The 15,298-nt window shown below is 42.7% G+C and overlaps 2 protein-coding genes across 4 annotated transcripts in view; one reads left to right on the top strand and one right to left on the bottom strand.

Moving 5' to 3' along the window:
• FAM53B (family with sequence similarity 53 member B) overlaps positions 1 to 15,298 on the bottom strand; it is a 124,709-nt gene that overhangs the window by 24,727 nt on the left and 84,684 nt on the right. The gene's annotated exons all lie outside the window — the stretch shown is intronic.
• On the top strand, positions 1,406 to 1,717 carry LOC125640582 (histone H4-like). Its single transcript, XM_048859305.2, has one exon. It carries the CDS (start codon positions 1,406 to 1,408, stop codon positions 1,715 to 1,717), a length of 312 nt encoding a protein of 103 aa, XP_048715262.1.

Here is a 15,298-nt window from a genome sequence, read left to right as displayed (position 1 = left end):
CGTAGACAGCAGGCTCATTGAGTAATGTGCTTTTTTTTTTTCCTTCTGTACAATATATATAAAACTGAAAATTGCACTCTGGAAATGTCCTGCATGTCCAAAATTAACAAGCTGCTGGCTCAGTTAAAGCTCCTGGAGCCAGAGTAGCTGCAAAAATATATTTGCATACATCTTGGAACTGGCAGTTTTTTCCATATTCCCTCCAGTTATCCTCTGAACCCCAGGAAGCCAGGCTTCACTCTTCAGTAGTTGTTCCCTTAACTCAGAATGGGAGCAATTAACTGGTACCGTTCATGAAGAAAAGTAGATCCCTTCTGCAGAATAGATTGTCTCAAGGAATACATGGTGGAAAGCACTGGTACATTTTGGTTCTATTTAATCAAAGAGGATCTCCTTCCAGATCATGCTGAAAAGTTGAAATCTCAGTATTTTTCTTGAAACACAATATTCTGAAAATATTTCAGTGTTATTGTTTCTCCTTTTATATTAATGATATTTTGCTATAATTTAGAATAGAGTAGAATAACTTTAAAGTTTAAATGTTTTGACTTTTATATTATATTATGACAATATAATATAAATAAAAATGATAAAGTAGAAATAAAACATTTTGTTAATTTCTCATTAAAAAAATGCAACAAAACTGATACACTTCCACAAAATTTTCAATTTTGTCAAATCAGCATTTTCCAGTGGAAAACTGTTCCACTGGAACATTTTCAACCAACTCTATCATTAATATTCATGTAGTAGTCGTGACAAAGTTCCTCCTCTACCTTGGTGGGTCTTGTGCTTATTGGAGGATTTGCTCACCTCGGAGATTCATGGCAGCCCTCAGTTTGGCCATTTTTGTGAACCCACAGTCCAGGTCAACTCCTCCTGTGTCTGACCAGGAGTTGGGAAGTTTGGGGGGATGGAGGGATAGGGGGAACCCGAGCCCACCCTCTACTCCGGGTTCCAGCCCAGGGCCCTGTGGATTGCAGCTGTCTACTGTGGCTCCTGTAACAACTGCGTGACAGCAACAAATCCCTGGGCTACTTCCCCATGGCCTCCTCCCAACACCTTCTTTATTCTCACCAGAGGACCTTCCTCCTGATGTCTGATAATGATTGTACTTCTCAGTCTTCCAGCACTATGCCTTCTCACTCTCAGCTCCTAGTGCCTCTTGCTCCCAACTCCTCACATGCGCACCACAAACTGAAGTGAGCTCCTTTTTAAACCCAGGTGCCCTGATTAGCCTGCCTTAATTGATTCTACCAGCTTCTTGATTGGCTGCAGGTGTTCTAATCAGCCTGTCGGCCTCAATTGTTTCCGGAAAGTTCCTGATTATTCTGGAACCTTCCCTGTTACCTTACTAGAGAAAACGGACCTACTTAACCTGGGGCTAATATATCTGCCTAGCAATATGTCTGGCCGGGGCAAAGGCGGTAAAGGACTCGGAAAGGGAGGTGCTAAGTGCCATCGGAAGGCACTTCGTGATAACATTCAAGGTATTACTAAACCGGCTATTCATCGTTTGGCTCGTCGTGGTGGTGTCAAGCGTGTTTCTGGGTTGATCTATGAAGAGACCCGTGGCGTGCTCAAAGTTTTTCTCGAAAACGTGATCCATGATGCTGTTACTTACACCGAGCATGCGAAGCGGAAGACTGTGACAGCCATGGACGTGGTTTATGCTTTAAAACGCCAGGGTCGCACTCTGTACGGATTCGGGGGCTAAGCCTTTCTTTTGACTTAAGTTTAATCACTCTCCTGTAGCCCGCCCACTTCCCGGATCCCAATAGGATCACTCTCCTGTAGCTATCTGGCCCGACCCTGTCATATAGTATTAATATGAGACTACATTCAGCTACCACAACCTGAAACATCATGTAGTCTAAGCCAGTGGTTCTCAACCAGGGGTCCGTGAGCAGATTTCAGGGAGTCCACCAAGCAGAGCCAGTGTTAGACTTGCTGAGGTCCAGGGCAGAAAGCCAAAGTCCCACTGCATGTGGGGTGAAGTGTGGGGCCCTGAGCCCCACCACCATGGGCTGAAGCTGAAGCCTGAGTAACTTAGCTTCACAGTGCCCCCTGTGGCATGGGGCCCTCAGCAACTGCCCTTACACCAGCCAGGGCTTTTAGATGCAGAAAACCAGTTACTGTGGCACAGGTGGGCCATGGAGTTTTTACAGCACGTTTGGGGGGCCTCAGAAAGAAAAAGTCTGAGAATCCCTGGCCTAAGCCACTGAAGCTGGTGGAATTCTCCAGGCTAACAAACTGTGCTTCAAACAATCTCCACTGCTATACTGGAGAAAAATTCTCTATGAGGAAAATATTATATTTACATGTTAGGCACAGAGAGACAGCAGCTCTCCAATGAAGACTAAGTGAAAAACTGATTTCTACTATAAGTTGTCAAGTACTGGACCAAATTAATCCCTGGTGTAATTCCATTGACTTTAACGGAATGTTACCAGGGATGAATTTGAGCCATTGTGTTTTAAGGGTGACATCGCTTATAATTATAGCACTTTCCTGTGACATGAATAATCATCGTAAAGATCCTCAACACAGGCCCTTGAATACTCTCATTTGTGATTCTGATCTGGGATTTTTGTTTATGGGCCATTATGGAATACATACATCCCAATTTGTTTCTTACTTGCACAGGTTCGTGCTACTGTAGCTACTGATTTCAGTGGAGTTACTGCTGACTTACACCAGCGTAAGTGAGAGGAGAATTAGGTCCATTTAGTTTAAAGGGGCTGTGAGCTCTTTTTGGCTCATTTGGAAAGCACAGAACTACTACCAAATATTTCATGGTCCTTTCTAATTTCTCACTCGTTGTTCAGTCTAGCAGCTTTGTTAATCATTGCTGATACTGCGGCAGTGTCTACTTCTATGGCACTAGCCAGCAATGCACCCAACAGATGTACTGTGATTTTGTCTCTTATCAGCCTTCATTTCAGAAAGATGCTCAAGCCCAAATGCGATTCAATTAATCACTTTATGGAGAAATTGGATGCAAATACGATTGATCCCTTAAATGGTTCTGGGAAAAGCCTTCTGCAGTTTTCCCGCCAGCAGGGAAACATGGCTGAGGCCTAGCAGAGGACAGAACAGTAGTGTCCTGGCTGGAACCCTGGAAATTTGTGTTCATTATACTGTCTGCATCTAAAGCCTCAGAGGAGAGTTACTATATAACTACTGGATTTTAGAGCTATTACCAGTTGGCCCATCTCCCCTCCGCCCCCACCTCCATCTATTCTGTAGCAACCATTACAAAAACATACATACAAAGGGCCAAATTCTGCTCTCAGTCACACCATTGTAAATCTGAAGTAACTCCTGATTTCAGTGGCAGATTTACACTGTTATAACTGAGAGCAGAAGTTACCCTAAAAGCCCTGATCTCCATTTGGCACAGGTTGCTGAATTCGGAGTTTGATAATATGAGACTAATCGTGTATGCAGGGTAACCTAAAACAAGGGAAGAGTCAACTGAACCCACAATCATCATGGGTTTGGATCTTCCTCTTTGGCGTCCGCATGTGCTAAATGTCTCATAACTCAGCAATGCAGTTTCCAGAACTGCCAGAGAATAAAGGAATACAGTTTTACTCCAGCCTTCCATTAGTCATACGAAGGACAGAACAGGGCAGAATTATAAAGATCCATGCAAATCAACCCCAGTAATATCATCAGCCTGGTCTTAGAGACCTGGGTGACGTGCTGGCCGCACTGAAATCAACGGGAAAACTCCCAGTGAGTTCAGTGGGAATACATCAGCCTAGATCTTGGGGCTGAGTGAGGAAGTTCTGGTTTTCAATCTCTGTTCTGCTACTTACTCACAGAGTGGCCTTATGAATGACACGTATTCTTTCTACATCTCCTTTCCTCCGGTGGTAAAACTTGAGTGGTATATCTTACTAACCTACTAGACAGAGTGCTGGGAAGGCTAATTAGTTGGTGTTTGCACAGTGCCTTGAAAATAACCCCTATACTAATAAATTCCTAGTACTAATCTATTACCATGTAACTGTATTAATGTGTAATTTCATTTAGGCATGGTACACTTTACAGAAGCATGTAGGAGAGAAATGGTGTTAGTTTCACAGCAGGCCAGACGCAATCATAAGGGCAAGAAAACATTAGCATTAAATGATAGGACATAAGGCAGGGTCACTATATGCAAGAGTGACTGCAAGGAGCACAGCAGCATTTATCCAGCACAATAGATGAGGCAAGCTGTGATTCAGTGGAATGGAAGTGAAGTGAAGAAGTGCTATGGGATACCCAGAGCACGGAATCTTTAGTGCACTATGAATGGCAGCCCAGTCCTATCTAGAGCATGGTATGTGATCTGGTGTTGTTAGAGTACAATGCAATATGGGCCTGATCCAGCTCTCGTTACAAGCAGTGGAAATAAATCCATTGACTTTAATGAGAATTAGATTGAGCCCTCTGTGAGATAGCATCAGTTACTACAACAGGAAGTTTACATACATCAGCATTGTCTTTATCACAGGGAACAGAAACGAGAGAGGGGGGATCATGCATAGATGATGCAATATATGCAGGGATCATTTAATTAAGGGATAATGCAAGGAACATGCAATGAATATCTAAAGATCGCGTACTTGTGCATTTCATAGATGATTCCTGCATGCTGCATATACATCACTTTTGCTGGCACGGGAGGGAGTATACAGTTAGGACTAGCTCTTAAATCCAACATCTCCTGTAGCATGTAGCTGATACAGGTTTAGTGCCGAACAACTACTTTAACAAAATAATGTCAACTTGCTTTTCCTAATGGCATCAAATTAACGTTGTGTTTGATTAAAAAAAAATATGGGAGGAAAATGTAATCTGGAGTACTTTTAACCAATCACATTCGTTCATTACATGTCATTTCATGCCTTTGTGCACCACTGCTCCTGGCTACAGTGCCTTCTGTTTATCTGCATTTATTTCAAAAACTTTAAAGGTCACTCCTAGCAGCCTGGAGTGGGATTTACAAAAGCACTCAGCACTAGCCAAACTCCACTCCTGCTGAAGTCAGTGGTCAAACTTCCACTGATGTCAACAGAGCAGCATTAGGCCAAAGCTAAAGCCATCTGAAAATCCCACTCTTAGTGCTTTCCCCTTTGAAAGCAATTTAGAAACACATCACCTTTTTTTCAGGAGAACTGAGCACCTTGAATGGGAGCTGTAAATGCTCAGAGCCTCTGAAAGTCAGGCCAGGAAGGGTATGTCTACACTGCATCTAGGAGCAAGCTTCCCAGTCTGGGTCTACAGACTTGTGCTAGCAGGACTCACACTGGCATGCTACAAGCAGACATTGCAGCTTGGGCAGGAGTCCAGGCTCTGACACCTGGAGAGAGGAGGGGGCTTTGGAGCCCAAACTCCAGCCTGAGCTGCAATGTCAAAGCACTATCTACAGGTATCTTCAGGGCCCCGTTAACCCAAGTCTATGAACCCAGGCTGGGAAGTTCACTCCCAGATGCAATGTAGACATACCCTTAAGGGCTTAGAAGGTGCCTAATCCTGGGCAGGTCCACAAGCTGGGGTGGTGCAGAAATGCTGCAAACAACCACCCCTTCCCCACCCTGCCAACTACAATCAAAGCTTTCTGCCAGTGGCAGAGAGGGGAAAGGGAAGGGCTAGTGTGAATCCTAGGGAGTGCAAAGAATGCAGCAGGGATTTCTCTGCCCTAGCCCCCATGTGCTATCCAGCGCATTGTGCCTATCTCTAGCATCTCCTGCTAAATCGGTGTATCTCTGCCCCTCTCTCCCATCATGGGCTGGAGCTAAGAGCCACAATGCAGCTCTAATTAAATTTCACAACTTTCCCATCTAGGAAGGCTGAGACAGAGATATGAAGTGATTTATGGGAGGCCATAGAGAGAAACAATGTCTCCACATGGGGATTAAAACTCAGGTGATCCTGGCACATAGCTCCATGCTCAGACCACTAGGTGATGTCTCTCTCTATACCGAATATAACAGAATGTGCCTTCAGTTAAAGAACCAACTTCCTAATTAGGTTCTTAGAGCTGCATGAGAGGAGGCAATCCAATTATTTAAGCATAGCAGCCGGTTCTAGACTTATGCACCATGTATGACTGCACGAAACATCCCCTCACACTCTTCTTCTTATCCTAAATCAATGGCCAACTAGCTGCTTTGGGGGAAAAATGACCCTGCCCAGGTAATTCCCAAGTGTTCTGGGAAAGGTTGCATGAGTGGCTGGCACCAACGGGCACCCTTGGAAAGAGCTCCTGAATGTCTGGAAATTCAGAATGGAAACAAGCCCAATCATTCTGAACTTTTAATGTTGCCTATCTACAGGAAAATATTAACAATAGCAGAATCAAAACCCTGCCACCGTGCAGTGGCCTTTCTCTGTTGGAAGCTCCAACACAGATGCATGGGAGCCCACATAGGGACTAAGCAAGAGATAGCAAAGGCGGGTATATGAAAGGAGATTCAGTGATGGAAGAGTTGGCTACATCTCCAGCAGGATAAATATAACCAGGAGCAAAAGGAGCACTGCCATGGCATGTCAATGTGGGCATCAAAGGAAGCTGTGGAAAAGAGTTTCAGAAAGTGGAACATTTTCCAAATGAGTCAACATCAGCTTGTCCAATACTATATTTTGCACAGTCAAATGCTGTAGTTAGTAGATTTTCCAAGAATTAGTGGAAGAGGACAACACTGCACAATTGGACAAACTGAGACTTTGATGAGATTGTTTCTACAGTCTGTCTTTAAGAGCAATTTACTTGGATTAGTAATACAGTGTCTGTTTATGAGTAGAAACCACAATAATTAATCCAGTCTTTAGTTACTGTTTAGGGCAGTGGTTCTCAAACTGGGGGCCATGACCCCTCAGGGGGGTCGTGAGGTTATAATGTGAGGGTCGCGAGCTGTCAGCCTCCACCCCAAGCCCTGCTTTGCCTCTAGCATTTATAGTAGCATTAAATATTTTAAAAGTGTTTTTAATTCATAAGGGGGATCTCTCTCAGAGGCTTGCTGTGTGAAAGGGGTCACCAATACAAAAGTTTGAGAACCACTGGTTTAGGTTACGGGGCCAACTTTGTTTTTTTTCCATGGCATTCCTCAGATGTTGAAAGAACTCCGCATCAACATGCATGGTGACACCACCTCATTCTCCTTAAGACTCATCTCTTGCATGAACGCTACCATTGAGCAATGACTATACAAGTGGCGAGCTGAAACTTCTGCTTCTTATTATTTCACCTTCTTGTTTTATTGTTATTTCAGCCTTCCAACCACTCTGAACAAAGTTTGCCACTTTCACCCACCTGCTGTAACTTGTCATAAACCTGGACTGTGAGCTTTCTGGGGCCTGGACTTTGTTACTTGTTTGTACAGCAGGTAGTACAATGGGCCCTGATCCCTTAATTGGGATCCCTAGTTGCTACTGAAATACAAATAATAACCATAAGAATTAAGTAAAGGGCAATTAAAAAATTCAATACTAACTGTGACCTATGTGATCTACACAGAGGGATCTCCTTGTTTCCCATATTGCTTATTTTGTATAACCACATTTATAGCTTAACTAAAGTAGTTTTCTTAATATCCAGGGATGCATGCAAATTATCCATCAGATTTTCATTTGCAGGAGACAGAGCAGCAATTGTAAGCAGTGCCCATGGTAGTGGGATGATCTAGAGATCCAGTGCCCCAACAGAAGCTACTGAAGGCAGCAGTTCTTTCACTCCATGGGTATATGAATAAAAAGACTTTTTGCACCATTTCCTTAGCACCAATATAGCTCCACAGGGGCTCGTAACAGTGGAAACATAACCCGCTGGTCAATGTGTGTTTCACATCCCCCTCTCTGCATGGGATGTGAGTGTGTTGTAGCCTCTACCTACTAAGCCTGAAATGTTAACTCAGGCTGTAGACAAGAACAACTGCATCTGATCTACCCAATGCTTACCCATGTCTTTTTAAATATGACCCTCATTCAGATTTTGAAATACACCAGGGAAAAAGTGCAGACAGCTACTAGGAGTGCTGCACAGAAACTAAGAAGCAGCAGAGTCCAACTCCCACCAGCACATGCCAATATTGGTTATAACAAAAACCAGATAGATCTCAGGTACTTTGGGTATACACACAGAGAGAAGGTGTATCTACATGACCTAGCCTTCATGGCCTATGTAGAGAGGTGAACAGTAGCCTCTGAGTACAGTGTGGTGGCCCAGATATCTAAATGTGCATCCATCTCTCAGTGGCATCTGGCTGGACAAATACCTGCTTTAGGTGGCTAGGTAGTGACTTGAGCACCCAAGTGCAGATCTTAGCTATCCATGTTTGAAAATTGGGCTCTGCGCCTGGCAAGACAGGAAGGATGGTCTTGTGGCTAAGGCACAAGCTTTGGCCTCAGGAGCACTGGGAGAGATGTACCACCGGTAAAACTGAGAGAATATCCACCCTTTGTCTCTCTTATCTATTTAGACTATAAATTCTTTAAGGCAGGGGCTGTGTCTATAGAGTATCTAGCACCATGGGACCCCACCCTCAGTTTTGGCCTTAAGATGCTACCATACTGCATATAACAATGCCGCCATTCGCATGTTTCTCTTTATATTGCCATATATTTAGACACAAGGCTCTGTTATGCCTATCGTGGAGCAGAAGCACAAGGATTACGGAAGAGGGTGTAACAGGGCTTTCCTGTTCCCTTGAGAATCTTTTGCAATCTTCTAGCCTCGCACTGCTGCCAGCATTAGCCATACCAGCAGGGATGGGGCCAAAACTCCGTTCTCCCCCTTCTCCTCACAGACAGCAGAACTGGTCCTGTGCTGGAGTTAGCACATACCGCACCCTTGCAAAGATTATTTCAGTGACCGCTTTTCCCAAAGGATCCAACAGGTGCAAGAGCTTTTTCTAGATGTGATGAAGCTCCAGCTTCTAATGTTGCTACTGCCTGTGAAACTTAGGGTGACCAGACAGCAAATGTGAAAAATCGGGATGGGGGTGGGGGGTAATAGGAGTCTATATAAGAAAAAGACCCAAAAATCGGGACTGTCCCTATAAAATCGGGACATCTGGTCACCCTAGTGAAACTGCACCAGTGCAGAAAAGCATGAATGAATTTCCCATGTAGACGAGGCCTCTTTCTCAGTTTCTGTATGTGCTAGATGGGAATCATGAGACCTCCCTCCCTTGAGGGGAGTTGTGAAGTTTAATTAGTTATTGTTTACACAGTGATTTGAAAATAAGTGGTATGTATAATGATTTACTGTGTCTTATTGGAGTGTGGCAATTTGCTATCATTAAAACATTACTACTTATCAGCGTACAACCGCCTCAAATCATTGTATAAACAACAACTTAGCCTCACAAATCCAATGTGAGGTAAGCACTATCCCCCTCAATTTTTTTGATAGAGAAGCTGAGACACATTAGGTTTAATGATCTGTATGAGACCACAAAGCAAGTATTGCCAACCCTGAATGTTCAAAAATCAAGAGATTGGCTTCAAAATCATGAGATTTAACAAAACAATAGATTTGGAGTTCTTTTTATTTGCCTTCTGGTTTTTTGAGCCATTTGTATTCATGTTTTTTCTTCACAACCATGAAACCTAGAAACTTACTTTAAAAAAATAACTGTGATATTCATGTAATCACCTGTCTGCAGTTACTTGGGGCTTTAAGAAAATAGCCAAATATCAGGAGATTCATGATCAAATTGCAAGAGCTGGCAACAGTGCAGCAGAGTTGGGTTTAAAATTCAGGCTTTGCTGTTGCTTAATCCCATGAACTAACCACAGGATCATGCTGCTCCTTTAAGAGTCACTGAACAAAAACTTGTAAGCACAAGCATATATTTAGCAATGTGAATTACAAATACAATTAATTACCCAGCACTTATCTCTAGTGGCCTTTTTTGCTTTTAGGAATCGTAAAAGATGTGTGTATGCATACGTGTGCATCTTTCTAAAGAACTACATATATCATCTGCAGGCATCTCAGAATACAGTGGAATTTTGCATGCTGGGATTTGTAATTTTTGTGGGTCACATTATCACATTAAAGCTGTCATCATCTGCTTCATTTTATATAAATTAGTTGAAAGCCTCTGGTTTCAGGTAAGTTTCCAGTGCAGCCCACACTTGGGCATAGTTTGGAGCATCCCTGTGGTGCAGGAAGCATTGATTGTCTCTTCAGTTTATTTAGCTCCTCTTTCTGTAATGATTTCACAGAGCTACAAAAAAGAGTCATGGAGTTTAAGGCCAGAAGCATCATCTAGCCTGACCTCCCATATATCACAGGCCACCAACACCATCCAGTACCCAAATTCTAAATCCAACAATCAAAATTAGACCAAAATATTACAGTGCACAGGATTCCCCTTGAACTAGCTTGACCATGACTACCAAAACTTCCCATTGGAAAATACTTTTTTTTAAAAAAACACCCATTGCCCAGGAGACCATGGTAACATTATCTCATGCCCAAGGAGCTGTTATGACAGCTGTGCTGAAATTGGCTGAAGATCCAAAATCTTCTTTTAATGCCCTGCCATGCATGTTCCCTGGACACTGTCTGTTTACTTCTCTTCTGATCTCTCTCACACTCTTTGATTCTCTTCAACAACCTCAGACAGAAAAAGAAGACACAATTATCAGCGGGGGAGGGGGGGGAAGAGGGGAGGAATATCAGACTACTGTTTTCAGATTGCATTGCTGTGATATTTACCAGAAATATTGACGAGACTCTCAAGCTAAGAAAACTGCAAAGAAAGATCTTTTTCTAGATTTCTTAAAACATGGTGAACAAATGCTGTTGGCTGCCTCTTTATAGTGTGTCAGTATGTCAGGAATCTGGCAGTAGCTAGCGAGAAAGTGCCACACTACCTGACCTTGATACCAAGCCAGCAAAGAGAATATACTCAGTTTAAAATAGGTGGCAGCTGACAGACAAACTAAGTCAGATCTTCTGCGTTTCAGCCAGTGCATGGAAGAACTTTTCCAGTCTTTATAACCGAGTTTGAACTGTGATTTGCAAGGACAGATGACATTTGCTGACTCACACACTCCTCAACGAGCACGGAGTGTGCTGAAGCTGAAGTTGGCATCATCAACTAGATGGCACCAAATTAGACAAAGGATATTTCCCCTGCTTGAGGTGATCTTTGCAATAGCAGGGGGCTGACCTCTGATCAGGTGAGCCTTTCCATGTCTGCTGAGTGCATAAGACAATTTTAGCTAAACTGATGTGTGCAGATTAGACAGAAGTCAGTAAGCAATTGTTATTTAATAGCCATGCTTCCCTAGCAAGCTCTCAGGCTGGCAATCTTCAGGCTACAGGTGGATGCAGAATGCAACAATTAGCTGTAAAGTTCTAGCAATGACAATTTGAACTGCAATTTTCTTGAGTCTCAGCAGAGGGCTTTTTCTCAGCATTTCTTTAACTTGAAGTGGGAAACTCTTTGCCAAAGGGTTTTATTTTTCTATAAACAGAAATTATCTATGGACCCCAGTACCAAAGTATCTGAATGCATCAAAATCTTTAATGTATTATCCTCACAACATATGGACTTGAGGTAAGGAAGTGCTATATAGCCCCCTTTTATGGCTGGGGAACTGATGCACAGACAAACTAAGTGACTAAGACACACAGGAAGTCTGTTGGAGCAGGGAACAGACTCTGGCTCTCCCAAGACCCAGACTTGTGCCCCAGACTTCCTCACTAAAGACGTGGGCCTACAAATTTATTGCACGTGCAATTGTGATGGCCGCCGCCTTGGCTGACACACTGAATGAATGAACCAGAACCATCAGAGAGAAAAACATAAGTATCTGCAGGTTGAGCTAAAGAGCCAGGCTCTTTCTATATCACCCCCATTCAAGTCCTAAGAAAGGGGTGATTAACAGTCAGCACTCCTCTAGCTCATCAAGAAGCAGCCCAGGACTATAAGGACTCACTGTGATATGTTAGGCAACAACCTTAACAGGAACGATGGAACTTTCAGAATAATCTTGCAATCTTCAAAACTGGAATTTGTTGGTGTCACTAGTGGCTTGTCAGAGAGCAGCTAAACAATGGACTTGCCAGTAGAGCATTCAGAGTGGAACAATTCCTTTTGAAACACAAATCAGAACCTTTCGTAGAGACTTTAAGGGCCTGATTTCTCCATTACACCATAAATTTCCTTTCCTTCATGATTGTTTTGAGAACCAGTATTGTAGCTGTGGGTTAACCAAGGGGTTTTGCTGGGGACCGGCTTCTTACAAAAAAAATGCAAGGTCACCCTTAAGCTGCCTAGCTTTCTAGATCAGGCATTTGCCTTGAGGACTTCAGTAAACAGGAGTTCAGCCCAGGTCACATACCAGGTTATGATATGACAGGCTGACAGGGTAGTTATTTAGCTAGCTGTCCATCGACAATAAATGACATTCCAGAAAAGATGCTGCAGTTGTGTGAGGGCAGTAATTTTTGCCAGGCTGTGTTTCTGGGAGGGCCAATTTTAGCCAACAAAGAAATGGTACATGGGGTCTAAATCAACTTCTGTGTTTGCTACAAAGGTCCCTGACCCACCTAGACTCTTCACTCTTTTGTATTCATTCATAACTAAAAATATCCCATCGAGATTTAAAGGGGCTTTAAGATCTGCCACATTTTGTCACTTTTAGAAAGGAAGCAACAACAGTGGCCCGAGTTAACCCAGGTTGAAATTCATCCCTTCAACATTTCATCCACAGAGCTGTCCATCTTGTTTGCAAACCAGTCCTTGCGATTGTTCAAAACGTTAAATAAAAAGGCATGTGGCTCACTGGGGTGAAGAGCAAACCAACAGTGTATTCTGAGCCAGTATGTGACAGGCATTTATGGGAATTCATACAGAAAACGGAGCTTTATTCAGACCTGCTGTGGTTCCCTCAGAAAGTCACACAATGGGCCCTATCCATCTCCATTTAAAGCAACAGAGTTTTGACAATAATTGGAAGCAGAATCTTTTTCTGGGGGCAAACAATGGGTTCCTGAAAGAATTTCAAAACAGACCCTGCAGGTGGCTCCAGTCAATTGTGGATCAGTTGACATTATTGTATCCTTTTAAAAATGAGCTTGCTTCAGAAACCTTAATGGGGTAATACTGGTCTTTTAATTTTGGAATACATCTCTAGGCCTATGTAAAAGCTGGTTTATGGGACTGTATGCAATATATTCCCAGACACTCCAGAGTTAATCACAGACATGTGATACCTCAGATGTATTCCTTTTGGATACAATTGGAATCTGTTCCCATTCTGAAGAGAAACACTGTACATCTTTGTTGTATTTTAAGTCCAGTCCTCTCATGTGAGTGCAAACAAGGGCATAACACTTGACCCACTGTTGTCTTTCAGAAATCATGCTGGCCCAGCTCTGCCCTTATCTACACCCCTCTGACTTCACAGAGGTAAATAAGGGCAACTCTGGGCCTCACATGTTGTTTAAAGGGCAATGCCTGCATTTCCATTCACATGAGTAAAGGACATAGATCAGCCTTTGTCTGCCCCATAATAAAATGTTAATTCCATTCTGGCCTCACTAACTGGGTTAAGGGGATGTATGGAGAGCCTACAGAATACTTACATCAGGCACTAGGTAGATGGGCACTGGGAAAGGTGGCCACCTATGGCCTCAGATTTCCAGAACTGGCAAAATATCCTCCTTTCCCCCAAGAATGCAGCATATAATGCTGCTGTAATGTGCCTCTTCAGAGTAGCATTTCCTACCACAGCTACTAGCCACCTGTGGGAACCACACACGTAGGGTACACATTGTGGCAGTGCGCGCTGGGCTCATACCACGCAGTCTGTGGCTTGAGACTGTTTAGGCTTGATTAGAGTGGTCTGCCAGGGTATTCAGGAAAACAAGCTTTCTTCTTTGGCTTCTTAATTTTATATGGTCAAATCCCAGCTAAGCTGAATTCATTGGGAAAACTATCATTCGAATGACTAAAATCAAAAACAATTCCAGGTTCACAAGACAGTGCTGCACAGAGTACATGCCATGAGACCGACATCACAAAAATCTTTTGACTACCCCAGAAACATCTGGCTAAATTATGCAAAGGTTAACCAGGTCTGTCTGTGTCCCTAAATCCACTTCAGTTTGTCTGATGGGAATTAGTTTTTAACCAATGTGATAAAGTTTTTTAAAGAGAATGGCAAATTATAATTCAAGTAGATGGGACTGTTTTGATTTTCAAGTAAAAACAGAGTATGTCATTGTGTTACATATTATTACTAAATGGATTATAACTGAGACAGAGCCCGCTACAACAAATCACATCCTTACAGGCTCTTTCTGAATCTCAAAGATATCCTGCTTCAGTAATTGTATTCCCGGACTGCCCTTTTACAGGCAAATGGACAGTCTTCCTATATTATTATTATTAGCAGTAGAATGACACAGAAGCCCAAGCTAAGATTAGAGCACCATTGTGCTAGGCACTGTACCGAATCACTACAGAGACAGACCCTGCCCTGAAGAACTAACACTCTAACTAAATAAGACAGACAAATGGTGGGAGAAAAGAAATGTTGTTATCCCCATTTTTACAGATGTGAAAATGAGGCACAGAGCCATGGTCGCACAGGAAGTCTGTGGCAAGCCAGGAATTGAATCAATATTCTGAGTCCCAATACAGTGCTTTAACCACAAACCATCCTTCCTTTCTGTGTGCTGTGCTTTATGTATTAAAATGTATGCAGTTTTCCTTTGATCAAGAAATGCTCAAGCTAGGCCAATCCATGATAACTAACAAAAGTTCTTCTTTTGGCGACAATGTAGAAAAAGCTTCGCACAAAGATCTATAAACGCAAAGTAAATATGTCAGGCCTGGAGAAATTTGTCATAGCAAATTAGCCACTTTCCCAGGGTCATAAGATGCACTGAGCTTCAAATGTGGGTCATGCCAATGAGTAACCCCACATTAGTGCCACTCACTCTGCCTTTTTCTTTGGTGAACATGAGCAGTAATGTGATTCCAGTGATGTTATAGCCCAGTGAAATGAATAGGGTGAATTGTTTGTCAAAGAAACAAGAAGGGAAGAAACATCAAGATTTCATCCCCGCACTAAATGTTGTTCTAAACATAATTTCCAAGATTGATTTAATATTTTTTCAATTATTTGTGTTTTTAAATAAAAATTAAGGGATAATGAATAGTTATGCCCAGACGCGTAATGATTTGACCAAAGAAAAAATCCTTCTGCTTCCAAGATCCTCTACACTATTTACACCATGCCATTTCCTTTTGATCTTGAAGTGAAATACAGTTCTGAT

This window comes from Caretta caretta, chromosome 7 (assembly GCF_965140235.1).
Source record: "Caretta caretta isolate rCarCar2 chromosome 7, rCarCar1.hap1, whole genome shotgun sequence".
NCBI classification, from domain to species: domain Eukaryota; kingdom Metazoa; phylum Chordata; order Testudines; family Cheloniidae; genus Caretta; species Caretta caretta.
The sequence above is the reverse complement of the archived record's forward strand: the minus strand, read 5'-3'. Positions and strand labels throughout refer to the sequence as shown.

Excerpts from the sequence above, each read along its gene's own strand:
- LOC125640582 (XM_048859305.2), top strand. The coding sequence starts at position 1,406 with ATGTCTGGCCGGGGCAAAGGCGGTAAAGGACTCGGAAAGGGAGGTGCT.